General features: G+C 34.1%; 1 protein-coding gene across 1 annotated transcript in view; it reads right to left on the reverse strand.

Annotated features, from left to right (window-relative positions):
* Window positions 1-27,702, reverse strand: part of FMN1 (formin 1) — a 157,833-nt gene that overhangs the window by 35,585 nt on the left and 94,546 nt on the right. The window contains 4 exon segments of the mRNA XM_009285818.1: window positions 6,134-6,226; window positions 20,336-20,456; window positions 22,656-22,715; window positions 26,199-26,345. Coding sequence (XP_009284093.1) covers window positions 6,134-6,226; window positions 20,336-20,456; window positions 22,656-22,715; window positions 26,199-26,345 — 421 coding nt within the window.

Below are 27,702 nucleotides of genomic sequence, written 5' to 3' on the forward strand. Positions count from 1 at the left end.
GATGGTATTTTATGTATTGTTGAGGAAGAAAATGGAAACAAGTAAAGTTGGGTGAAAATAAATTTAAGATGGTAACAAGTAACGTGATAATAAAATTTTTTGAGTAGGGATATTAGGAATGAAAATGAACAATAATAAAAATATTTTCCTGGATGCTAGCTTGAAATCAAGATCTAAATGATTTAGGCTTTCAATTATTTAGTTAAAAGACATCAAATATACTTCAACAAGGTTTCACTTAGAACTCTGTGATCTAAAAACCAGTGATTACAAATAAAGAATCGGTATTTCATCTTCTTACTGCTGAACAAATTTGTAAGAAAATACAGAGTCACAGTATCCAATGAGAATTTGTTACTTAAACAGAAGAAATTATTTTTCTGGAAATAAAATTATGAAAGTGGAACTGATAGAGAGGCATGAAGGCATGGGGACATGCATGAGAAAGGAAGTAACAATTCTTTACGTAGTTGCAGTAATCTAGATCAAATACTTCATGTGAAATTGATTCACACATTTGAAAAGGCCAGGAGGTAGCTCTCTGCCTTTTTAGACAGCCAGGTATGTTACGGAATCACACAAGTCCCCCTGTTTATCCTCCCTATTCTCATGTCAGAGAGTGTAGCAGTTTTGATCAGAGTTTCTGGCCAGTACACTTGGATGTTGTTTTTTCATAACATTTCTTAATTTCTTGGTATAATCCCCTCAAGAATAATATAAACCAGAAAGTAGTTAACATACAAGTGAAGGGGGCTAGCCTTAATAGAATTTATTTCTTATTTTCTTTCCCACTGGACTACCTCAACAATTCTCTATGGTGCCTTCCAACAGGCAAATGAGGAAATGTGGATCAAAGCTCCTGTTCTGCACCAGAAATACATTAAAAAGCTCAATAGACTGGATGCATGCCCAGGTAGCTACTGCAGCCTGGCTAAAATTATTAAGAAGAAATCACTCAGCAGTAAGAATCAGATTTATTGACATTTTCCATGTGGTTGCTAACCTTCTCTGAAAAATGCATTACCTCCTGACATAATGCTGTGGTGAGTAGCTTGGTCTATGACTCTATTTTCCTATTGTATAGTCCCATGACTGCAGAGCGTTGATCTTTTATGTAGTATAAGACACACAGCAGTTGTAGCAAAGCAATGAACTTAACCAATGTTTCCTAAGTGCTAGGCTAGAATTCTAAACACAGGACAATCTTGTTTACTATGGGATTAATCTCAACAGATCCACTCTATTTGACAAATCCCTCCCTCTCTGTCTTGCTTGTTACCTTGGACACTTCAGTGTATCATGTGCCTTTCCCAAACAGCTTTGCTTTCCACTATTAATGATTTTCAAAAACTGTTCTGTCTTGACATCAGACTACTTGCTTCCCAGAATCTGCTGTAAACTAAATGAATTCCTTTAATAGCATCTTCTTCACCATCAAGATGCTTTATTCTTAGAGAAATGAAGAGAGGCAGCTATGCTCTTCCTATGCTAACTGCTATGAAGCATAAAGACTTTTTGATTTGCACATTCCAGTATATGAGGGAGGAAAACAAGCCCAGATTAAAGTTTTTACATACTTTCTGACCTGGAACCAATGAAGGGGAATTTGGGACCAGATTTTGCAAGATCCTGCATGAATCTGTGTTATGCATTTCCACATTTATTAAAATGGACAAACAATATGAAATAGTCAAGTGGCAAAAAAAGAAATAAATTTTATTAAGGTTAGTCGCCTACTCCTGTATGTCATTTACTTTCTGGTTTGTATTATTCTTGAGAGAATGCACAAGGAGAATAAAAAATGTCATGAAAGACTAACACCAATGGCTACTGGCCAGCATCCTTCTAGTGAGCTTCATAGCTGCAGTAACCAAACTCTTTCTTTTCTCCTTTTCAAAACAGAGTATTTTGCATCTTTCTCATATTCATCTAACTATTCTGATTTTCTTGTGTGAGATAGCTTCGTATCAAAAGAGGAGTTTTCTTCTAAGCAGTTCTGAGCAAGAATTTAACAAATTAAGGAACATTCCAAACCAACCATTAATTACATGATTTCAAAGTTCTTTTTGCATATCATGGCAATTTAAATGGAAAACATTATGAACATGTTTCTGAAAAAAATACACAAAAGAAACAAAAAAAACAGGAAGTAAGTATTAATTTATAGTAATTGTTAGGTCACCATATTATAGTAAAGCTAATATAATTTGTTGCATATAATATAATTAAATCTACTAAAGACCATTTCCACACTGTAAGCCCTTTTCAAAAAGCATGGGCATATCAAATACAGCTAATGAAGTATTAACACAGTTTATACATGATGTCTTTCATGTGGGAATCACAAAGAACTTGACAAAGATTATCTTTCACTACAAAAAATAGCAAGAATCATTATTTAACATTCTGTGTACCAGAAAAGTGAAACGCTCTCTGAAAAAGAAATTTACTTTTCTATTCTATTCTAGCATCACACGTCAAGCAGCTAAACTGGGAATAGAACCTAAAGGTTCTGGCACCTAATTCCCTGTTGAAGGCACTAGGCTACATTACATCCAGTTATACAAAACAGCACTGACATCAGCAGAAGTACAGTTTATCCCCTCTAGCATTTTAGAATGTCAGTCTCCATAACACTCTCAGTGTTTTTTGTTACAACACAGTGACTATTAGATCTAATTGCTATTAATTGTAATTAGGAAATGTAAACAATTCAGTTTAAGCAAATCAATATGGTTTTTTTCTTACAGTATTTCCAACTTAGCATTGACTAGAAATGATGGGAAATTGTGCGTGTGAGAAAAACCTGAATATCTATGAGTTCCAGCCCTATGTTCAAGCCAGAAGTTTCAGAAAAGCATCTGAGCTTTGGATACTTGCTGTGAGCTGGCAGAAAGATAACAGACAATTTTTTCTTACATTTGCTTAAACCAGCCACGACTCTTTTTTAAACAAACAAAACTAAAAGCAGATGTTTAACGGATGCTCAGTATTATCAGTTAACTCCTAATTTCAGAGAAGCAGCTGAGTTTCCAGACACTTATCTAAACTGAACCTCTGAGCTTGACATTTGTCCAATGCCTATTCCAGTACCATAAATCAAGATGGGTTTCTGTGTTATTTTTACCTATCTTCAGTGTAGAATTTTATAGGATTTCCATTCTAATGCCACAGAAAGTACCACCCACTAATTATAACGATTCAAATTAATCAGGTGACTGAAGGAGAAATAGGATCAATAATTATAGGATCTGAGAACCTTGACAACTCATCTCAGAAAAAGTAGATGAAACGGAAATGTCAAAAGATGAGAAGTTAAATTAGACAAAATTAAATGTGTTTGATTAGATACCATGAAACATAATATTATAAAGCAAAAGGAGAACAAGGGAACATAAGAAAAAAAGTGGACAAGTAATCCATCCCTGTGTTTTTGCTCTTTCTAGAATACAAAAAACCTGGAACCTGAAAAAGTATCCAACAAATTTAGTAATTTATACAAATAACTCATTGTCCCAGGACACTGTGCAGGAATATATCCTGTCTTTTTTAAAAATATATACGTAATTCATAAACATAAGGATAAAATTTTCTGTTACTTTGACAAAGATAAATAGATCTCGATTTCCACATCGATAGGCATAAACATGGCAAATATTTGGAGGAATATGTTTTTCTATTTGAAATGATAACGCACACTTGAATTGCAATTTTCTCTAAAGCAGAACTAATCTTCTTCCAAGATCAATTGGGTATTTTTATCATATTCCACTCATCAGAAAGTAGGGTAGCTCAGCTTTGCAGGAGAAATCAGGTACTGTGTTGCCTTTATTTTTTGGGACTGTGGTGATATGCATTTGCTATTCCTTCTGCTGGTTTTAGCTGGCGTGGAGTTAACTTTCTTCATAGCAGCTCATATGGTGCTGTGTATTTGATTTGTGACCAAAACAGTGTTGATAACATACCCATGTTCTAGCTATTGCTGAACAGTGCTTGCACAGCATCAAGGCCTTCTCTATATCTAATGCTGACCCCCAGAAAGTACGCTGGGGGTGCACAAGAAGTTGGGAGGGGCCACAGCTGGGACAGCTGGCCAAATCAACCAAAGGGATAACCCATACCATATGACATCATGCTCAGCAATAAATCTGAGGAAAGAAGGAGGAAGGGGTGGAAGTTCAGAGTTATGGTGTTTATCTTCCCAAGTAGCGGTTACGCGTGATGGAGCCCTGCTTTTCTGGAAATAGCTGAACACCTGCCTGCTGATGGGAAGTAGTGAATTAATTCCTTATTTTGCTTTGCTTGTGCACGCAGCTTTTGCTTTCCCTATTAAATTGTCTTTATCTCAACCCATGAGTTTTCTCTCTTTTACCCTTCCGACCCTTTTTCCAACCCCACCAAGGGGGAGTGAGTGAGCAGCTGTGTGGTGCTTAGCTGCCTACCAGACTAACCACAACAGTCCTCAAGAGATCCAGGGTGTAATAAGAATTACAGAATCTGTGATATGATCGTGGAAAACACCATTTGGTTAGGGTCTTGGCAAGACCTGGGCAAAATTGAATTATGTCCAGATCTATACCTGAGTCTATCATTTTGACTGCTCTGCTCTGATGTATTTCTGGCCAGTAGTGAGGAAAGTATACAGACTGTTCATTTCTGAGCTGCTCTAACAGGGTAATTCATACAATACAATGAATCAATTAATCTATACAAGATACAATTACATTGATCTGCTACAATACGGCAAGCAAGATCAAGAAGCATGCTGGAGATCATAATGGTTCTGTAGAAATATATATAGTACTATCTCAATCTTGATGTTATTGTTAAACTGTAAGTGAAAATCTCCAATTAAGTAAGTTGGAAAGACATTACAACTGTCCTGCAGTTGACATAAAGATTTCCATTACATTTTTTTTGTTTTACAAGTTTTGTGGAAATAAATTTGCAGCTTTAATACTGTCCAAATACACTGGCAAGTAAAAGAAAAAATATATCAAATAAATATTTCCATTGAGCTCCATGGCCTGGGAGAACGGTGAAGAAGAATATTAGCTTATTTAACAGTACAATTTAACAGGGACCGCTACTTTTAAAACACTGTTTTCACTTATCAAAGTATTTAATACGATAGCCTCATGAAATAAAGTTATTAAAAATACATTAGGACAATCTTTATAAAAAGGATTAAGCTAATTCATAAATTATTACAACAATCTGAATAATCACTAATAGTAAGTAAACATTCTGACTGGATTAGTAGATTCAGATAGTTCACTTGACTTCTCAAACAGTAAATTGTTAAATTGTTCACGATTTCTGTGAGAAATACTAGCCCTTTGGTAATATTTAATTCTTAACAATTCTTAATATAGTCGTCAGAAATGCAGCACTTACTCTCTTTACCCAAATAGTCTGTACTCCTACAACCTGGGGGAAAAAAAAAATCTATTCCCTTGTCTATTTTGCACAGCTCCCGGGACAATGGTGCTGGTAGAAGCAGGTGACTGGGAACACAGAATCTGGGAAACAGGAGAGAGCAGGACTGTTCTTTTCAACAACAGCAACCTGCATTTACATTGTCTTGAACTGATGATTAAATTGTACCTTGGATCTCACCCCTGTTGTCTCCAGACTCTACCCTGGTAAATCACTTCTTTATGCCTATTTCTGTCTCACACAAGACAAAATCTTTAAATCTGAATTAGTCAGTTCATAAGCCCACACTACTGATAAAAGATGCCATTACTTCATGTATATATGTGGACTTTCTCTAGAAGGGTATTTTTCATTCTAGTCTTTTATAAAATTGAAGCTTTATATTCCCTCTGATAAATTTGGTCTAGGATGAGTATCTTTTTAATTTTGCCTACAAATAATGATAAAGAACAAAGCAGAAAATAATCAATAGGAAATGAGTGAGATGAAGGGAACAATTATCTTTGACAAGTGATGTCCAAGATCTGTGTAACCATTATTCTTAACATATATTAGGCACATTAAGAACATAATCCATAACAGATAGCAGGAATTTTCAGAGGCAACAGATATTTAATGCAGCTTACATTATGTATAACTTTGTAAATCACTACACTATTTGCCAATATTTTCTTTTTTTTTCAAATGTGGTTACCTTTCTGGAAGAATTCCTCTAATTTCTCCTTGAAGGGCTGGAGATGCTCTTCAGAAGACTCTCTGCAAACTAACTTCATCTGCTTTTCAGAGGCTACAAAAAGAAGTTGAGAGACATTTGTGGCAGAATTCATCTACCAGAAGTAGATGTTAACACTGTAGAAGCCTACATCTAAATTAGTCACCTAGACTTACTTTAAAGGAAATGGAAATCAATAAGCACTAAGGAATCCAGCAATTACACTAAAATAAAAAATACCAATACTACTATAGCATACCATACAGAAAATTCTATATGTGTTTAAAGAGTGGAATCTGTCTTTAGCAATGACTTTGTCCTAAAACTCCAGCTGTGTGCTGCGACTTGCCACTAACACAGCCTGCCTCACACACAAATTCTAGATGGTATTTAAAGCTCTAAACTTTGTTGCTTTGGTGAGTGGAGGATGCCTTGTATCTGGACTGATTTTAATCAATCAGTGCCAGGCATCCTATACTCAACCATTTTTCCTAACACAGATGCAGGGATTCAGCTTTACTTAAGTATTCAAATTCCAGGCCATGATAGGAAATAGTAGAAGTCTGTAAGAAAGTTAACTTACATCTAACTGCAATTTGTTTACTATTTAATCTACCTGTTATTTTAAGACCTGATGCCATGCCAATTTTTAAAAACTCCAGGTTATTTGCTAATGAATTTTAACATTCCTAGAACTTCTAGTAAACTTTGTAGATTCCAGCATTCCACATTAAAGATGAAATGAGATTGTTAAAAATCAAAATACAATTACCTTCCATTTAGCAACTGAATTTATGAACTACTATAAGATTATTTTTTTCCACAACTCTTCACTCCCAAGAAGGTAAATTTAGATGGAAATTTATTTTGGAGTTAAACCCAAGAGTTACAGTTTGTCTGCATGAAACATATTCACACTGTATTGCTGCCACCATTATATAATTCAACTTACTGCAGCAAAAATTAATACAAAACTGTGGCAACAGAAGTTGAGAATTTGTAATCAAAATGTCATATTAATGTAAGTTTGCAGTGCAGTGAAAAAAGTCAACAGAGGGTTGAAAACAGATGCATACATTTTATTGTACAATTAGTAGTGTGTCTATAATACTCTTGGACCATCAGGGCTTACTAAAAAAGACAGCTTTTCCATTAATTTGAAATCAGAAATACATTTGGACAGTTGTTACAGAAAAATGCTGAAAAGATACCTGTTCCCACCTAAGTGTATATTTTAACTTAGCATGCCTCCACAACTCATGTAGGTTGTGGACTATGACATTATTGGGGAGCTCCAGAGCTTATGTAAAATGGCCTGGGCTACTGTCTAAGTTTATCTTTAATCCCTAGTCTTGCAACCTATAGCATAAGACAGACCTTTGAAACTGTTCAGAGTAAAGTTAATGGATATTTGTTTGTATGCCAGATAGTAGGCAGAACAGAGCATTAATTTAAACATAACAGATTGGGAAAGAAAGTCTTTTATTAGCTGCCTAGTTATGTGTCTTTAATAAATTAAATTAAGCAAAACAAATCAGAAATCAGGGAAGTTTATACGACTTTCAAAGATTATTTTCTTATGATACATGCCTCTTACCATTAAAAATTTGAACTTTCCATGACTGTTATCATACACAATGAAATTTATGCATACTTAACTTTCATGTTTGTAGAACTAGAAGGAGATTTCTACAGCTATTCAAGCAAATTGTAACACTTTACTTTGGAAGAAGATGGACACGTTAGAATTGTATAGGAGAAAAAATCTAACAAAATAACTGAGACAATATTGTTAAGTTTCTGACTGGAAGTTTGAACAAAGGAGCAGCTACAGGTTTGTGGTTTTTCTTTGTGTTTAAAAAAATCTACAGAAAATTATATAAGGCAATATTTAGAAATTAGTTTAGATAAATATAAAATGACAAAAGTGTAAAAGTATTAAAACAGATTATATATTATAATAATAAGCTTGTAGCTACAGTGGTATCTAAACATACTCTAACATACTCTAGAAAGGTGTTTTCCCAAACATATGGTGTTACTAACGCATTGTCTGGAGTATTGAAAGCTTCCTAGATGCTTCCTACAAGCTTCAATAACACAAGATTTAGAAAGGTTACTCAGATATGTCCCATGTAAATATTTAAATGACTAAGACTAGGATGAATTGTTTCTAAATTAAAAAGAAAGCACATATAAAATCCCTTTAATAAAATTTTTCTTTAATAAAGACAACTAACATTAACCTTAATCAGATGACAAAAGCTACAGGAAAATATGGACAAGAAGAAGTACCAGTTTATAGAGAAAAAGCTGATTTGGGTAGTGAATTCTTAAGAAGAATCCTAACAACCTTAACAGGAAGATCAACATCTGGCATGATGGGAGAGGAAGAGTAAGAAGAAAGGCACAGAAGAGAAGAGCAAATAAGACAGATGACATAGAATAAGTGAATCAGGGGTACTGATTAAAACTCTAAAAGTTTGAGACAAGATGAAATGAGATGAGATACCAGTTTGCATTGCTCAAGTCATCTTGAAACAATGAAACTGAAAGAGACAAAAGAAGTCAAGTAAATGTTGGCAGACTATTATTGGAAAGCCTTAAAAAGAGACCTTTGGACAATTCTCTCTGCTGATGACATTTATCTAGATGATATCTATCTAAAACTGAAATCTATCAGTTTACTTCCAGAAGTTCTTTCAGATAACTGCCAAAATAGACTGAAGGGCTCTGAGAAAGTTTTAGCTTTGAGCTAAAGGAACCAAGGACAAAGGTGATGAAGTGAAAATCTGTTAATCACAAAAGCAATGTATTTGCCCTATACTGCTTAATCCTCCTTTAACTGACTCTGAATTTAGGTTATACTTCACTCAACCTATACTTTTGGTCTACCAACAAACAAAAATGTATCTGGGCAACTGAAAGTTAACTAATTCTGTTTAAAGTCAACTGCACTGAAACAGTTGAATAAAACTTGAATTTATTTACTTACTAACGTTAAAAATAAGACACATCACATAGGTGTGGAGTCACTGGTTGAAGGCAGTCATGAACTTCAGCTGGAACTGCAGTCTCAAAAATTTTGTATTCCTACTGAAATCTCTCCAGTCTCAGTCTTCCCTTTAATAATGGAATGTCCTATGCATAATAATGATTCCTTGACCAATACCTATAAGAAAACAATGGCTAGGACCACCAACCAGATGTATCTTTTAGGCTGAAGAACTTTGGAACAACATCAAATTTGCCTGGGGATAGGTATGGCAAAGAATGGTGGAAGCGTGTTCAAAGGAATCACAAATCAGATACAAATAAAGACACACTTGGAAGAGGAAAAAATTTTCATGACAGGGCTAAATCAAAGGTTTTGATTAAAATAGCAGTTGTAATTCCACATATTAAAGTCAGCTGGTCTTTGTCAACCTAGATTTGTAATATTGGTGAAAGGCTACCATATGACTCTATGACCTGCCTCAGTTCTACACAACATAATATAAAGGTTTCTGGTAACTAACATTCATTGAACTTCCTGCTACATAAGTTCTTTTTATTTGTTTGTTTACTCAAAATCTTACTTGAAATATATTGTTTAAAAAAAAAAAATTATCAAGTCATGCCGAACATTATATAAAAAAATTAAAACTGAAAAGTCCTGTTCCATCATTTGCTCTGATTTTCTTTGCTAAAACTGCTACAACATGTGTGAGGGAACATTACATGAATTTTTCATATTTTGTTCTCATATTCACTACAATAGAAACCCTTTCCTTTTTAAAAGAAAATTATTTTAGCAAGGTTTTTATTAGAATGATTCTGAGGTAAAGGATCGTATTATGCATTCCTTCTTTGAAATAAATTCTGAAATGCTTCTTTGTGAAAAAAATTTTCTAAAAGTCTGAGGAATCTGAAGGAATTCTGAGGAATTTGACAGCTAGCACACCACACGTACACTTCTCCTCTCACCATCTCATTCCAAAATAACCTTTTGAGAAAATAAACAACCTGTTTCAGCATTACTGAGTTCAAACAGATGCAAATTCTCCATTACTGTAATAAACTTTGGGTTCATTTTCTTGGTATGCACTGTATGTTAGTGAAATTAAATGTAATATGCTACTTTGAAAATTGTTTATTTCTAAATGAGCTATTGCAAAAAAAGAAAATACGAGTGTGCAATACTATTTGAAAGCCCTTACAAATTGTTGGAGGTACATCATGCTTCACCCACTGCAAATCTTGGCCACAGAAATGGAAACCATTAGCAAAACTTTAAAACAAAGCTGGAAACTGCTGATTATCAGTTTGCCACTGTCTTCAGATTTAATGCAGTACTTGGCTCAAAAAGTTCTTTAAAAATCCCCATTATAAGTGAAAATATTTACAAAATAGAATGTCTCTCACTTAATGCCTATTGGGCAATAGTCTTTTAAAACTCCACAGACACTTGTAAATCTGTCAAAAGAATCACTGCCCATAAACAAACTTTCACGTAAAGAGCATTTCAGTGTCAATCAGACAGGATTTGGAATTTTTTAAGCACCATTTTTAAAGTAAACGCAAAACCAGAAATAGTTTAATGTTGATAACAGTAAATTACTAACTATTTACTCACCAGAACCCACCAGTAGCATTTACACGAATCATCCTGACAGTGAAACCAAGTATCAACACCATGAATTCCTATAAACCTGTCACTGACACTATCCCCCATGAGTTATGCCACTGTGAAAGCTGCTAAACCCCCCTCCTCCTCTTGTCTGTTCAGAGCCTGACAGGTTATACTGCCAAGCTTGCTACTTTATTTTCTTGTTATAATGCAGGCTTATCTTTGACAGGAGGGTTACTATTTGAGAATTCTTTTTTAGAACACTTACCTTTTCTGTTTCAAAGGGGATTTGAAAACATACCACAAATTAATTCAATGTAGCACCAAAGAACTAAATTTCTGTATGAGAGGACCCATGATTTTTTACAGTGCAGAAGCCTGTTACACTACTTGGGCCTATATACCCAAATAAGAATCTAATGAACTTCAGATAAAATGCATAAATTTAAATCATTCAGCAAGTGCTATATAACTTCCTCATGATTTAGTTTGTTTGGTTTTGCTTTATTACATTTTCTTACTTCCAGACAACCTTCCACGTTAAACAAAAAGTTACAGGAGATGCATGTTTACCTGTTGGACACTGTTGCAGGATTTGGTTATGTTCTCTTGTTATTACATGCAACTTAGATACATATTTACTGCAGGTATGCACATAAGAACGTTAGCTTCATTACAATTCATTATACCTGTGCCATCTACAGCTCTTGTGCTTATTTATAACCTTGCAAGTAGATGTTTCTTTTCAGATAGAATTTTAAGGGAGAAGAAGGGAAGAGATTTATCTTGATTCCTTCAGAGTACAGGGTAAGAATTTTGAAAACTTCTAACTGCAAGTGGTTATGCTGCTACTGACCCAGAAAAGTTTCAGAGACGTTATTTTATTTGCATTTTTGGACACACATTGATAATAGTATACATCTCGATGGCAACACACAAAGGTTCAAGCACTAACACCCTAGCCAGAGCTGGGTTGACTAATACAGAAGCCTTTGAACCAAATAGAGAGGGAAATGCCATGAAGTGGGGTGTGAGCTTTTCTGAGACAAAAGTATCTGAGAAAAAGTAGAAGAGGATCAAATTGTGGTAGTACTCTATTCTCAAGCTTCGTTTTTATCGTCTTAAATAAAGGTCAACAATTTAATGCAAAAAAGTGTTAGCACACATAAAACTAAATACACCATTCTAACCTATTAATCGCTTGCATAGTTACTGTTCTGTGAAATTATTTTCAGCTAATTTAGAAGAAGAAATGTGCTTCTATGCACAATTATTTTCTTCACTCATTAATAACTCAGTTTTCTTACAAAGCCATTTCAGAGGATAGAAGTTAATAAGTAAAACCTTAAACAGTCCGATCTTTCTTTGAAATACATTTTCCTCGTGACACACAGAAACAAGTATCTGTTTAGGTGCTCAAGCTCTCACGTATAAATGAGACAGAAAAATATTTCAGTGATAAGTCCTAAGCTGTGGAAAGTGAAATAATTTAATTAGTGGCATACAAAACACCCTGTAAAGTTCACCTGTTCTAATGGAGTTTTAATGGAAGCCAAGAGTCAGACATCTTGACTATTCTCACAGGTTTGATCGGATATTCTGGCTTTGTCTTTCAGATTTAAAATTTGTGAGGGTTTTTTGTTTGTTTCTTCTAAATTTAACAACATTTTGAACTTTTACAGTATGTGATGGCATGTAGAGGAACTGTCAGGCCTATATTAGTTTCAACTAACCTAAAAGAAAAAAATTTTTACTCCTCATTTTGTCAAAGGGTATCAACATTTTATATAAATAATTTAAAACCTTTTCTGTTAAGATTGTTTCCTAAGAATACATTTAACAAAATGAACAAAGATTGCTAGTAAAACTAAATATTTTTCACACCACAGCAACATATCTGAGAGTCTGGTTAATGTATTCTCTCTGAAATGGTAGTTTACATTCAGCACACCCTTCAGCAGAGAAGCATACTGCAAAGGACTGAACAACATGTATAAATGAATATAATGACTAAACCCTCATAATTTTCCAGTCAAGTCTTTGTAAGATTCCTTAAGCGATTCCAGCACACATTATTAGTAGAAAGTTTTGGTTTAGTGTCAAGATCCAAACATACAGACCTCCGCACACCATTAAGATCTGTCAGGAGTGTAGAAATGTGCGCTAGCAGAACCCGCTGAGAAATCGGAACATATCCCTTCTGTCTGAACAGTACAAAAAATGAATATTTTGAAATTGAAGAGGCTTCTCTGGCTAATTTAGAGGAAGACAAAATTTTTAAGAAGCAATAATAATATTTTCAATCAGATGAGCTAAGATTTTTATAGTGCTGGGGAAAAAAAAAAAGACCTTTCAAACATACAAACACTTAATACTTAGCATACTGAACAAGGGATCAGATAGAAGAGAATTGCTGGGCAATGGTTGAAACAGTGCGTTTATGAGCTGAAATTGTAGAGGCCAGAGAAGTGATCTCCTGTTTCCCTCTGTACTGCTGGATCTCTGATTTTCTGTGCAAGACAGATCATAAAGTTCCACCTAATTAATTCTTCTACCAAGTTTATGGTTTTGGTTCAGCTAGAGCATCCTGCTTAGATTTAAAATAATGTAAATTCATAAACTACCTACAATAATAACAGGAACACTTCTCAAAGTGCCAATTAGCCTCACTACTACTAATTTGTATCCTACTGTCTGAATTAATATACTTTCAATCTTTGATCATTGGCAGTAAATACATAATTAACCGCCTCAATTCTAGCAGAAGTCTGCCTTTTCTTTTACTGCATACTCCCTCAAAGAGGAAAAGCTGATGAGATCCACAAATATGAAGTCACTGTTCCTCCCAGTGCGAGTATTACACACTCTCCAAACTACAGCATTCATTATCCATCGTACACATTGATAGGGACAATATTCCTCCTGTTTCCAGATGTACACTACCTGCTCCCAGATGTATACTACAAAGTTATGTAACTAATGCTTAACACACCCACCCACACACATACATATATATATTTATTTATATAAAAGGGCACACAGAAAAGTGCACAGAAAATCATAACTGTGGTATTTCCAAGATTCGTTTTAGAATCCTAATATTTGCAGAATGATTTTTAACACGAAATTTCTGAGGATTCTTTAACCAAAGAAAAAAATATAAAAGACAAAATTAACAGCATGCCATTGTTTAACCAACAGAAAGCTTTCTCCCTTGCCTTTGTGCACACATGCAGACATCTGCTTCCAGAGAATAAACTCTTCTAAAACATTGTTGCTTTGCTCCTCTATTATATTTCTGAATCTTATTAAAACCATTCCATACTATTCTCTATTATCACAAACTAGAAAATCTAATGGAATTTTAAGAAATGATCCACTTAAGAAAATTTCCACTTAATGTATTCACATATGAACATTACCAATGGAACTCTGTCAAAATGTTAGATTTATTGTAAAATAGAATCCAATGCACATATACAAAATGTGTTTTTTAATGCCTGTGTTGTATCTTTGCCAAATCAAAACAAACTGAAATATATCTCATCCTGCTGAGGCAAGAGACTATTCAAAAAGAGGTCAGAAAACTCTGAGAAGGAAAAGTGTGTCATTTTGTCAACTCTTGAAAACAAAATAACTGTTCCTGTACGAAGCTGTCCTTTGCTCTTTTCCTTACACGATTCTGCATTGCCTCAAAATACATCACGTAAATGTTGGACAATGCAAAAATATAGCGATACTCACCAGGTACAAAACAATGTGCTCCATTTATGCTAATGTCTAAAGAAATAACACATGCACCTTTTTGGCTCCTCATATTCCGTCACTCAGTTAAAATTTCTATTTGCCTGCACTTCCAAAATTTTAAGGTGAATTTTAAAATTTAAACATATAATTAACATGAAGAAAATGACTAGTTCCTGGAAAATATCATACAACTTCTCTGCTGCTACTGGGCAAATTTTTCTAGAACATGTATGTGACTCAGATTTCTAAATCCCACTTTTAAATTGACTTAAAACATTTCATTTAAATTAGGCTAAGGCTTCAACTGGTTGAAAATATTTTAGAAAGAGGCCTTTGATACTTTTTTGAATACTATCCTCCTGTAATGAATAAACAATCACCTTTTACTGAGAAATATCTATTGATCCAACAAATTATTTAGAAAGTTAACACTCAAACTGATGTAATATTTGGAATTTTCATTATGTGATCCAGTAACTTTACTGTCTATAAAGCAAATCAAACAATAGACAAAACCTCTCAACATTGTGATCGTTGCCCTGTTGATAATTATTGTATCATGATTATACTAAAAATCTCTTCCGTAAAACAGACTTTATCTAAGGCCATATTATGTATGAACTAAATATATCATTCCATCTGAATAAATAATAACACATTCAATTAATTTCTCCATCTGTGCTTACATAGAAATCCAACAAAAGCTGAAAATGTCCCAATTCATTAATTGAAAACATCAATTAATCTCTAGAACAAAAATAGTTTATAATTTATTAGTGGACATTTTGTTGCAAAAACCTTTAACTCAGTTTGAAGACTCTGATGGGAACACACACATTTAAGAATCTTAAATTAACTTCTTGTGAATAATACTGATTAAACTTTTCTGCTTTTGTATATTTTCCTATTGGTAAATATATTCCCATTGGTAAATATATTCCCTTACAATCCTTGATAAAAGCAGATGTTGTTCAGGATTTTAATTTGGGAGAATCAGAGCGATTTAGTCTTAAATGAGCATGAACTGATTATTTTTTCTTTGTGCAGCTTCCTCCTTGTCTCTATTTATAGTGGCAGTGGCTGCAAGAGTTGGCAATGAGTGACCCTTTTCAATTTCCACCCATTTCTCATTTCTAAATTCTCTTCTATTCTTGTCTTAATTTTGTAACACACATCCACTTTGCAATACAATGTGATACAGAGCTCCCTGAAGAGGCACTGAATGAGAGCAATGTAGATGCAACAGTTTAGTCTGGTCTAGTCAGTCATGTTAAGAGACAAAGTTAATTAGCTATGATGCTGGTATTGGTATGACAACACCATGCTAGTCACATCCAGTGCACTGGATCTGTTTCTATGAAAAAGAAAAAAAAAAAAGAAAAAGAATATATACATACACATAATCATATCTGAAAAAGGATATACATATTGTCATGCCGCCATTTGAGAATGAAAATAAAATGAAGCACTTGAAGAAGAGGCAGAGGAAGCCAGGTGTGTTCAGCCTGGTGAAGAGAAAGCTAACTGGGGATCTAGTTTTTCGCTTCAACTATCTAACGAATAGCTATAGATAAGATGAAGCCAGACTTTTCTCAGAAATGCACATCTAAAGAAAAAGGAGCAATAGTCACAAGTTGCACAGGAAATTCTCACAAGGGATAAAGAAAAATATTCAAGACGGTGATTCAGGACTGGAACAGATGCCCAGAGAGGTGCTGGAATTTCCATCCTTAGATTCAAAACTGAGCTGGCTAAGGCCCTGTACAACCTGATCAAAATATGAAGTTAGTCCTCCTCAAAGGCTTTGGACCACAGGACCTCCAGAGGTAACTTCCAACCAAACAACCTGCATTTCTCTATGATTTTAAGATACTTGTAATGCTTCTGTATGAAAAACAATGTGAAAATAACCAATGTAACATTTCTCAACTTTTCATGCATAGTTTTACTTGCTTCCCTTTTAATCTTTTTATAAGGGTTATACAAGGGTAATTACAAGATGGGGTTGCCATAAGCTGAAGTTGTGATGAAGTTCCACTGCTTAAATGTGGAAAAGTTGAGGGTAACATACTTATGCAAGATACAGATCTGTCAACAATTAGGTTAAGAGGCCCTCAGTTTGAAACCATGTTTCCTGGAGTACTGAAATCCAACTGATTATTATAGGTAGCTGATCCATGAAGTCTTGTTTCTATTTTAGATCAAATTATTTCCTTTCAGTCATGTATGTGTGTGTAAACACCTACATATATACTCATATACACTCAGTTAAGTTACTAAAAATTTAAAACATATATACAGTACTGAAAAAATATTAGTATGAAAATGGCAACTAATATCTCTATTGGTGGTCATGAAAGAAGGTGAAAGCAAAAGATATGTGGATTTTGAATGGGACCAGAATGTTACAATCTCATAGGAAATTTAATTAATTATGAGAAGAAAAGGTGTTACTCTTGAAGTATTCAGAGTGGACCTACCTTGGTTTCTGTTTTTAACCATTCAATAAATACCTTTGCTCTTTCAGCTGTTAAGGTCAAGACTACTAAGAAGTTATAATGAACATTACAGTAAATGATACACGGAATCCAATACTGCTTTCTTTTGACTAATGAAGCAGCATTTTAAAATTTTATGAACTGTATTGGAAAGAAGAGCAGTGAGTATGACAGATGGAAACAATCTACAGTGCAACTAATTCTGAATAATTAAGATTGTTCAACTTTGGAGAGAGATGAATAAAAGGTTCATGGTGAAACTTATACAAGTCTATCATACTTTGGTAAAGTGGCTTTCTTTCTAAAAATCTTGTGATTACACATTTCAAACATTCTGTGCTTATTCTAGAAGACTACCAATCAAGTGGCATTGTCCAGACTAGAAAGGAAATTATGTTTGGTCATAGGGAAAGGAAAAAGTGGAAATCATTGCCCTAGACAAGGTATAATATATCTTACAATCTTAAAATATTGATGCAAAACAAAACCTATTTTTCCATATATATAAAAGCTAATTTATGGAAAGCTAATAATGGAAAACGAACACCTGTTAAATGTATCTGCCTATGCTACTAGGTAATATTTGAAAACCTTGGAAGTACACTGACTATACAGATGTGGAGTGAAAACCTGAGCTTACAGAAAACATTTCTTTTTCCTGTGACCTTAAAGTGGAACCAGATTTCACTCCAAAATTTTCATCTCACTATTTAATATTGCATTCTTTTGCACTTCTTTCCCTTAAAAGCTTATATTAAATGCATGTTTTTGTTTATCATTCTTTTTAACCTAAAAATGCTCATGATTACAAAGTTTGTTCTGGAATATGTGTTAAAAACCTGTTGGATTAAGGTTCTCCAAAAATTTGTTTGAATTTTTGAGCCAAACTTTAGCCTAATCCCTTTAGACTAAAGTTAGCCTGTCCCTTTAAAGTCTAATCTGAAAGACTTCAAAATAGCAAATTGTATGGAACTCAATCTGTTTATCTGAAAAGGATGAAAGGGTTTGTGCTCCATCTAGATTTGAACTTTCGGTTCCACAGTGTCTAGGTATTTCAAACCAGAGGTTTACACCATTAAGACATGCCACTCATGATAACTCAATCTTTCCTATGTTAATATCCATGATAGAAAGATAAATGAATGCCTTGATAAACTAGTAGAAAATATTTTTAAATACTAAATGACAACCATTATGAAAAGTGTCTATCAAAATTACCATTTCAGGCACAAGAGGTGATATTTATCTTTTTTTTTAATCATTCTGTACAAATCTCAGAAAAAAAGTAAGTCACTAACAGGAACATTAGTTCATTCCCTAATGGCACACAAGAAAACCCCTCTTTCATTTATTACTTTTGTCTCATCCCCCTTCCAAGGTAATCTGCTTAAGACTACCTTAGCCAACCAAACTGTGAAATAAATCCAGTGTACCCTATAACAGAGGCAGCCCCAGTTAATATTGTTCAAATTATTTACATCTGAAGGGCCGCGCCTGTCTGGATAGCTGGGCCCAACGCTTCTCTGGACTTGGTTTCTGCTACTCACATCTGTTTCAGCTTTAGACTTTCACTGGTATTCTGCCAACAGCCACAACTTTTTAATGGCTACAATAAACTACAGAGACTCATCAAATCTTTGTTGTACGTGTTAAAATTATAACCTCTTCAATTAAAATTTTGATTTAAAAATAAACTACAGCATTATCTGAAGAAAAAAATTTGAAAGGGAATGTTTGAAAGAGATACCACATTTTTATATGAGTGATTGTTTCTTTGTTTAAATATAAGAGAAACTAATCACAGGAATGCTTGTTAGAATTCTGCTGCACCTTTCTGAGTGATAAAATACCGACATCTGAAAACATTTCCACAACCTTTTTTTTTCAAATCTTTGCTGTCATTAACTTTATATGTTAATTGGTTTGGCTGGGTTTCAAATAATATCTTTACAAAGAAGAATTATGAAAACAACCTCAACATAACAATTTTTCTAGATTTTCTATAAATACCTAAGAAAATTTGTTTTAGAAAATAGAAATCAGTGATTACAAGAAAGCTGCAGTATTTATTTTAAGAGTTAGTTAGAGTGTTTAGCTTTTTCTACTTGCTGTCTGTGTCTTTGCAATGTAGAACAAATATGATGTGAATGTCACAGCCTCAATGCAGATCCTGTAAGACTAAGATGCATGACAGCAGGACTACATGCTGAAAAAGTACAAGATCAAACACAGATCATGTTTCTGCACAAACTAGCCCAAAAAAGGGCAGGCCAAGGGGTTTACAGGGCCAAGCGATGAGAGGAGATAGAGCACTCACTTATGCCCGGGTCGAACAAACAACAACTGATACTTTCCTACCACTGTTAACCTTTGAAACTATCCTAAAGACGGCAGTGACCTAATCCAGCAATTTCTAACTGTAAGGATAAATTATTTTGTAATGGTTTTCATTGCTTTACATTGAAAAAAATTAAAAACAATCGTCTTGTTCAACTCTGATTCTAAAAGGACTCTTCCGTTTTGATGCAGAGATGTAAATGTAAATGGAGAAGTTTTTATAGGCTTTTATGCAGATTCTCTCCCTAAACTCCATTTTCTACACAAAACTGCTCCAGTAAAAGTAGCAACTTTTCCTTAACAAAAAAAACAGGCTTAAAATATTCAGTCATCATTTGCTGGATTTATTTTAGAAAGTCATATGAAGCACAAAATAAAAATGAAACTGCTTGGAACACTTAGAGAGCAACCCTTCCTACTTTATTTCCACTCAGTACTTTGATTAATAGATGAGTTGGGTTTCTGAGCCCCTCTTTATCATAAACATTTTTAAATGTTTATTTTATGTCCCAGGGTGAAAATATTTTGAACTGGAGCTTTCCATTTCTCTTTGCTGTGCCTTGGCAAGCTGTGTTTTATTTCTACATTAATAGTATTCAACTCTTTCTTGTAGCTGTTAAATTGTTGTTATACAAGTACTGAAGAAAGTATTTATGTTATGGAACTAACAGATATCCACAGTTAAACACACAGTTCTGGAGAAGCCAGAGGAAAATTCACACATAAATAAATAAAATTTCAGAAAGATTTCTTTAGGGGCCTTTCGATTGTAAAAGGGAAAATTACTTTTCAGTATCTTTACTTTCATTTTTATTAAGTCATGAGTTTGAATTTTTTTTTCTTTCTAATTTATGTGAGTAATTTGTGCCACAGTGTAAAAACTCTAAATGAATCAACACTATAAACCTAATTAGCAATAAGAAAACCTCATAAAGGTCACATTTTAAATGGCACTTTGTTGTTAGCAGAACAAATGTGAAAGTTCCCAGTTACCTTCTAGATCTCTCCTCAGTTTCCTTAAGTCTTTTATTAGGTCTTCAAACTTAACTTGGGAGGCCTGGAAAAAATCCTGTGGTTCTGGTAAAGGAAAAATACTCTTGTCTGTTCCTGCTTCCTAAATAAACAAACAAACAAACAAACAGGCCACTATGAACATTGAATGCATTTGCAGTGAAATAAATTACTTTTTTTGAAATGTCATTTATGAAACACTATTATAAAACTGGAAAAATAATATATTTTAAATCATTCTTGCTAAAACAACATATATATCATTCAAGATGAAATACTGACCATTCTGAGTGTTGAAACTTCCTTTTAGATGTTGTAAAGCAAACTATGCTCAATTTAAACTGTGAAACAGCACTGAGCTCACATTTCAGTTCATTTTATATCAATAAAGGTTTAGATAAGGGATTAGAAGTTTCTTAAAAACAGATAACATGAATGCCTATTTTAATGCAACAAGTGATCTTATGCCAAAGTTTGCGGTTTCATTCTCTCTTAAGTATACACATACTTTATAAGCATAAATTGAAAACAATATTTAAATATTGCCTGAAGTATTTTATACAGATAAAAATATACATTTGAAGGTTTATGCGGCTAAATAAATCACATGGGTTAATGTCTGTATGGAACTCCTAAGTATATACCTTATTTTTAGCACAGTAAGAAAAAAAAATCAGAAGTAAAACAAAACAAAACAAAAAACCTTACAAGGTTCAAGGCAATATCTCCACTGGAAATTTAACAAGTAAAGTATATAAATGGTATTAATATGACATTGCTGTGTATAAGCATATACTAGTGAGTTTAAAATACTACCTGTGCACAGATTTCAGTCTGTAAGAAAGGAAAACTCATAGGTTGGAGAACTAATTGTTTTGTGAACAGGGAAAAAATAATTTTATTATTATAAAGATATGAACATTCAGGGGGAAAAAAGTACAATGGATGACATTTACACTATGTCCATTTCCTCCCAAGGAAGATAAACTGTTTTGTTTTACAAAATTCCCTGAAGTAAAATTGCAGTATAGTAGAAATTTTGCAGAAATATTAAATATTTAAAGAAATTAATTAGAAAGCATTAGTTTCAGCATTATTAAAAAAGGAGAAAAGAATACATATTTTAATACCCTGAGAACTGAGAAACATTACAGGCTAGACAAAGTTGCTTTTGTTATGAGGTTTTTTACAAGACGGGTACTTAGGTTAAAGTAATGACATTTTATTTCCCTGCTCAAAAAAAAAAGAAAAAGAAAGAAAGAAAACAAGTACAGATCTACATATCTGCTAGTTTTTTTATCTCCTCTACAGCTCAGCCCCAGGAGCTGTTCCACAGGCTCCTGACATACAGAACCTCCGGCATTAGAGATCATAGAATCATAGAATCATAGAATGGTTTGGGTTGGAAGGGGACCTTTAATGATCATCTAGTCCAACCCCCCTACCATGGGCAGTGAAACGTCTTCACCTACTTTAGTCTTCACTTACTTTAGTCTTACTCCTGGAAAAAATACTCATGACTACTAACTCATCAATTCAATATCCTTATGTAAGAATTTAAAAAAAAAAAAAAAAGAAGAAGAAAAAAAGAAAAAGAAGAGAAAAAATTATTTGTATTTGACCAGACATAAGGTCATGAAAAATTACACTAGTCTTAGACTAAAAGATTAGGTAAAGGCATCTTCTTAATCTCAAAAATAAGCAATTACATACTTAAAATCAATTAATAGTGACATTTTCATTTAAAAGACAATAGTTCAATTTTTCCACTCAAAAACTTTGAGCACTGCTGATATCTATCAAAAAGCCTCATAAATGTAACTCACTCAAAGCAGCAGCCACACTTCTTCCCACATTTTCAACCTCTAACTTCATCCCCATCAGCTGACTCACCTATCTTAAAATACCAACCTGTCCTTGCATTCTGTCATGAGAGAGAAATCATGCTTCTGTCTTCCATTATTACCACATCAGAACAAGATTTACAACATTACAGTAGCCAGGATGTAACAGTCTGCAACAGTCACAGGCAATTGCCTGTAGTGGTTAGTTCAACAGTTAATGTAAAATTTTCCAAAGCCTTATCATAAAACCTATAGCAAATTTCAGACCTATTGAAGTCATAGAATCATAGAATAGTTTGGGTTGGACCACAACTATTATAAGAAAGCAAAAGAAATGGATTTCATTTTTCCATCAGAGCTACTGTGTTCAGATTTTTAAAAAGCTAATACGACCCTTTTTACAATCTCTTAAAGAAACCCACTTTTGGAGAGTCTGATACGGCAAATGAATCTTTTACCTTATCACAATGGCGTAGGTAATATATGACGACATAATCCACAAGATTAATACCATTATCCTAGGGAAAAATAGATATATTGTTAAAAATGTGTGTGATTAACACTATTTCAAGTGAGTGAAAATTTACTCTATTTCAAAATAAATATATTATTATTTTATATTGCTGTGAGAAATAGGACTCACAATATCTTCAGCCCTAGCATTACTGAACAAAAAAATCTATCTTTTATAACATAGGCTTGATCGTACCACCACAGGACCTAGAGCTTCTTTTGGTTCTATGTACCAGGTAAGAAAACATGCACTGGGAGAAGCTGTCCCCATATCTTTTTTTAATAATACAAGGCATTACTGAATAATATTAACTTGAATAATAATATTAATTAATAATATTATTCTTGAATATAATATTAACTAAATATTACAGTCACCTCAGATATATTAAGGTGAACTGAATTTCTTGATTCCTCTAGTCTCAATTCATCTATAATGAAGATCTGAAAGAGGCATAGATATTTTTCATATTTTACTCCAAATGTAAAACCAGACAGCATGTACCTAACAAGTTCATGCCCTGTTGCCTTATAAATATGAATTTTAATACTCACTTTGTTGAATCACCATTTCCATGGTCCTGCATACAACAACTGTACATAAGATAATTTTATTTTGTTATGTGTCATTGGGTCAGCATAGGCCAGATGAACTAAAGGAAAAGTGTAAAACTGCAACTTATACATTACAGGGTACCGTTCAACAAAGAAAAAGAATCATAATATAGGAAATTATATCTGGAATGGCTTTGAAGTTTTCTTGGATGTGTTTTCATATTGTATATTGACAGGTATCAGGACAAACATTTGTATGTGAGCAATGTCTGACTTCCTGTACAGAGCTGCCTCACCTATATTAGAGCCTGCAGCACATTATATTTTATTAATTTCATACACCAGCAAAATTCTTAACTAAGCAAGTCACTGCTGTCATTCAGACAAAGCACTCTGCTTGTATAACGGTTTTAGAAGACATTGCTGGCAGGTCATGTGACAAAAAGGAACTGAGGTGACTCATGAACATTTGATTGCCCTTTTAGAGTCAAATAAACCTGTTATTCTATTTTCTATATGCTAAACTATCAAACCTATTTCTTTGGTTTAAAGAGTATTTGCAGAAGACAAAAAACAGAGGTTTTTAAGGTTTTTTTTTTTTAAATCTCTCTCTATATATATCTTTTTTAAAAAAATCTCTATAACAAGTAACTTTCTAGGCTCATGTGACAACAAATGACTTTCATGTGAAATAAGAGATATTTAATATTGACTCTTTACCTTAGCTCCTGGAATTCAGCTTACTTAGATGTAATATTGCTTGCTGGCAATTCCCAAAAAGGGAATAACGGGACATAGGAAGGATACCTTAGTGTTCAAATATACAAGACCCTGCATTTTTCTTCCTTGCAAATATGGTTTACCAATTATCTCTGAGGTTTCATGTCTGTCTGTAGCAGCTGTCCCCTTTTGAGTTTTTATGCATTTTGGAGACTAGTTTAAACTAATAATATATTTATTTTGGCTACCAGGAAACTGTAAATACTGTAATTTTTTAGCTTGTTTTGCTAAGGAACAAGTCTTATGCAATTATACTGTATATCTGTCACTCCTTTTCATAATTCATAATTTTGGAACGTGCTGGCTAAATTCAGCCAAATTGGAAAGTCCCAGAGATAATTAAATTCTTACAAGTTTATGGTTAGATAGAAGAGCGAGACTAAAATCAGTACTTCTACTGAGAAAAGTCAGGCAAAGCTCAGTTGTTTTACATTTTTCTTCATGGCAGCTGGCCAACCAATGAACACCTGAGTACTGGGAAACTTGGTCTGGTTCTAGTTTAGCTTCAGCTTGTACTGTGTCTTGTCCATGGAGTAGGACTGGAAGAAAAGTGGTCATAGGGAACAGCTGAACCATTGCAGTGAAGAGGAAAGTAAGAATTAGAATCATAGAATCATTTAGGTTGGAAAAGACCTTTAAGATCAAAAAATCCAATGGCTAACCTAACACTGCCAAGTCCACCACTAAACCATGTCCCTAAGCGCCACATCTACACGTCTTTTAAATCCCTCCAGGGATGGGGACTCAACCACTTCCCTGGGCAGCCTGTTCCAGTGCTCGACAACCCTTTCGGTGAAGAAATTTTTCCTAATATCCAATCTAAACCTCCCCCGGCGCAACTTGAGGCCATTTCCTCTCGTTCTATCGCTTGTTACTTGGGAGAAGAGACCGTCAGAAGACTTGTGCTCTAGACCCTTCTCCAGCTTCGTTGCCTTTCTTTGGACACGTTCCAGCACCTCAATGTCTTTAGGAGACAAAGGACTCAAATCCATTGGAAAAACTTCCATTAATACAGTTGCTCACTGAACAATTCATTAAATGTGTTTTTACACTTTGTTAATGATGGTATTCACAAGTAAAATAAAAAGCTCCCTAGACATACTGCTTTCCTGACATTGCCTGTCTCACAAACGCACTGCTACATGTACGAAGCATAACTGGTAACAAAAGCTTAAAATCTACCTTTCTTATAGGTCAAGACAGCACTTCATGCAGGAAAAGAGGAAGAACATGAAAGAACAGTTTTTTTTTCTCACCCTCCAAATGTGTACCAACATCAGCAGAAAATACCTCCTATTCTTTACTGCTTCATATATCCATGTGGTGTCTAAGTATGCTTTGGCAAAGAATGACTTTGAACAGTGTTTCCATTGCCTACATTACCTAGCACCTCCTCCTCTGCCCTACTGAAATAAGGAACAAAGTAACCTCACCTCAAAAGGTGTCGAGAGTTTGTTTGAGGCTGACTTTGATCCTAGCATGACTAATCAAAAACGTGCTAGTGGTTCTCAATTTTTGACAAAATAATTTACTGCCATCTATGAGCATTTTCTCGTGCATGCCATTCAGAATTCATGCCCTACATCCATTTAACTGCCAATTAAAAAAAAAGACTGAAAATATCTTGTCAGGTCTGACACACCTCTTTGAAGAGGATTAAAATCCTGTATATTACATATTTATAACCTTTATATATAATTTCTTAGTGTATATGCTACACTGAACCTTTACTGATATTTTGGTTTTAAACCTGATTTTTAAAACATTTTTACCCACATAGAGCTACTTTAAGTTAAGGGCAAGAAAAAAGAATGGGGACATTTACTGGAGAAGACTTCAGCCATCTGTGCTTTCTCACTTCTCTCTAACCTACTGTAATTAAGTCCCTACTAGTAAAAGAGACACACAGAACTTCTCACATAAGATAATTATCCTAGTAGTACTGAATAGGAGAAATTGGAGATTATGGAAATATGCACATGTGCAGCAGAAGGCGGTGAAAAGTTGGGAGAAAGAAGCAAGAAAATTGTACAAAGTGCCTTGCTCTTTCAAGCAAGAATGGTAAGAAACAAGAAAAGATTAACTTTTGACAGATGATGGAACCAAAAAGATCACTTGAGAAAAATTATCTTTAATTAAAAATGAGTACTTACTCTACTTTTGACATCCTTTAGTTTGGGGAGTATTTCCAAACCAAATCCATCGGCTTGACCTCGGGTCCTATTCCCGCCATTCATATAATTTCCAAAAGCCAGAATCAACCCTAAAATTTCCTTTACACTCGTCATGTTCAGCAAAGCCTGGAAAATGGATACTAGTCTGTAACTTCTGTTGGCACAAAAATTCTAATTGCTAATATAAAAAAGATTTTTTTTATTTTATTTTGGCTAGAGGTTTTGTTTCTTGTGTGTTTTTACCCCTGTAGGGAAAGGAAGCTAAAGCTGGTACAAGAATCAAACATTTAAGAGAAGCATTTATTAGACTGTATCTGCCTAAGATACAACGTTTAACTTAATCCATATGAAGCAAATTATATGGCATCATATACTATGTAGATGACAAAAGGATTTATGGAAGAAGATTACTAAACGTTCTTAGTAGCCTTTAAAAATCTTACAGACGAGGTGGTTTATCATGAGTTTGCATAATGCACGGCCAAATGGAGATGGACTATTTTTGCTGCCACTAGGTTAGACTCAGACTGTCACATGCAGTCTGCTTTTCATTAGACCTGGTGCTCTGGAAATTCACATTCCTGGATCCATACTTAATGCAGATATACCAGGGCCAAGGACTAAATGACTATGCCTCAAAACAGAAAAGAAATCTAGAAACACAATGTAGAACTAATAAATTATTTTAATTTACAAATGAAGACATCTATCTTGTCAATCGAGAATCTGAGGCCATGGGCCTAATTCTTAACTATGTAGCCTTATACTATACATTGGATAAATCAATTGTAGTGTGAACTCCTCATAAGTCAGCTGAGGGCAATACCACTTTCCCTATCTCATAAAAACCTGATTCTTTATTTCTGCCTCCTCTGGAAAGGAAACACTAAGTAACTATTTTTATTATTAGAATATGCAAAGAAATCCAAAGGGGTAGAGCATGGGTACTTTGTGGCAGCAAAGCTAATCGAAAGCTAATCTTCAAATTGGGAAAAAAAAAAAAACAAAACCAAAACCAAACCTGTCCTGGCCAGGATGTTATACCTTTAGGTCACTATTTAATTTCTCTTTTAATTCTTACCTCATTCTACTTTTCATGTTTTATTTGTTATAATTTCAAAATCTTGTCTTTTGTCATTCATAGTATAGAAATGTTAGGTAAAGCTTTGTCAGGTACTAAAAAATCTACTGTATCAGGGTTAACAGAAACGTATACATACGAGGGGAAAGTAATAAGCTAATGAACATGATAGGCATCTGTCCTGGTTTCGGCAGGGATAGAGTTGATGTTAAGTACTACATAATGTTATGTGCCATACTAATGATATTACAATAAGAATCACCCAGATTAATGAAGAATAACTTCAATGAAACCAAGCAAAGCACAGTGATGATGGTACCAGAACTGACTTCAACGTGAAACAATCCAACACCACATACCATCTCCATCTTTCCTGCCTGTGTGTGTGTGTGTGTGTGTGTG

This window comes from Aptenodytes forsteri, unplaced genomic scaffold (genome assembly GCF_000699145.1).
Source record: "Aptenodytes forsteri isolate BGI_AS27 unplaced genomic scaffold, ASM69914v1 Scaffold124, whole genome shotgun sequence".
NCBI classification, from domain to species: domain Eukaryota; kingdom Metazoa; phylum Chordata; class Aves; order Sphenisciformes; family Spheniscidae; genus Aptenodytes; species Aptenodytes forsteri.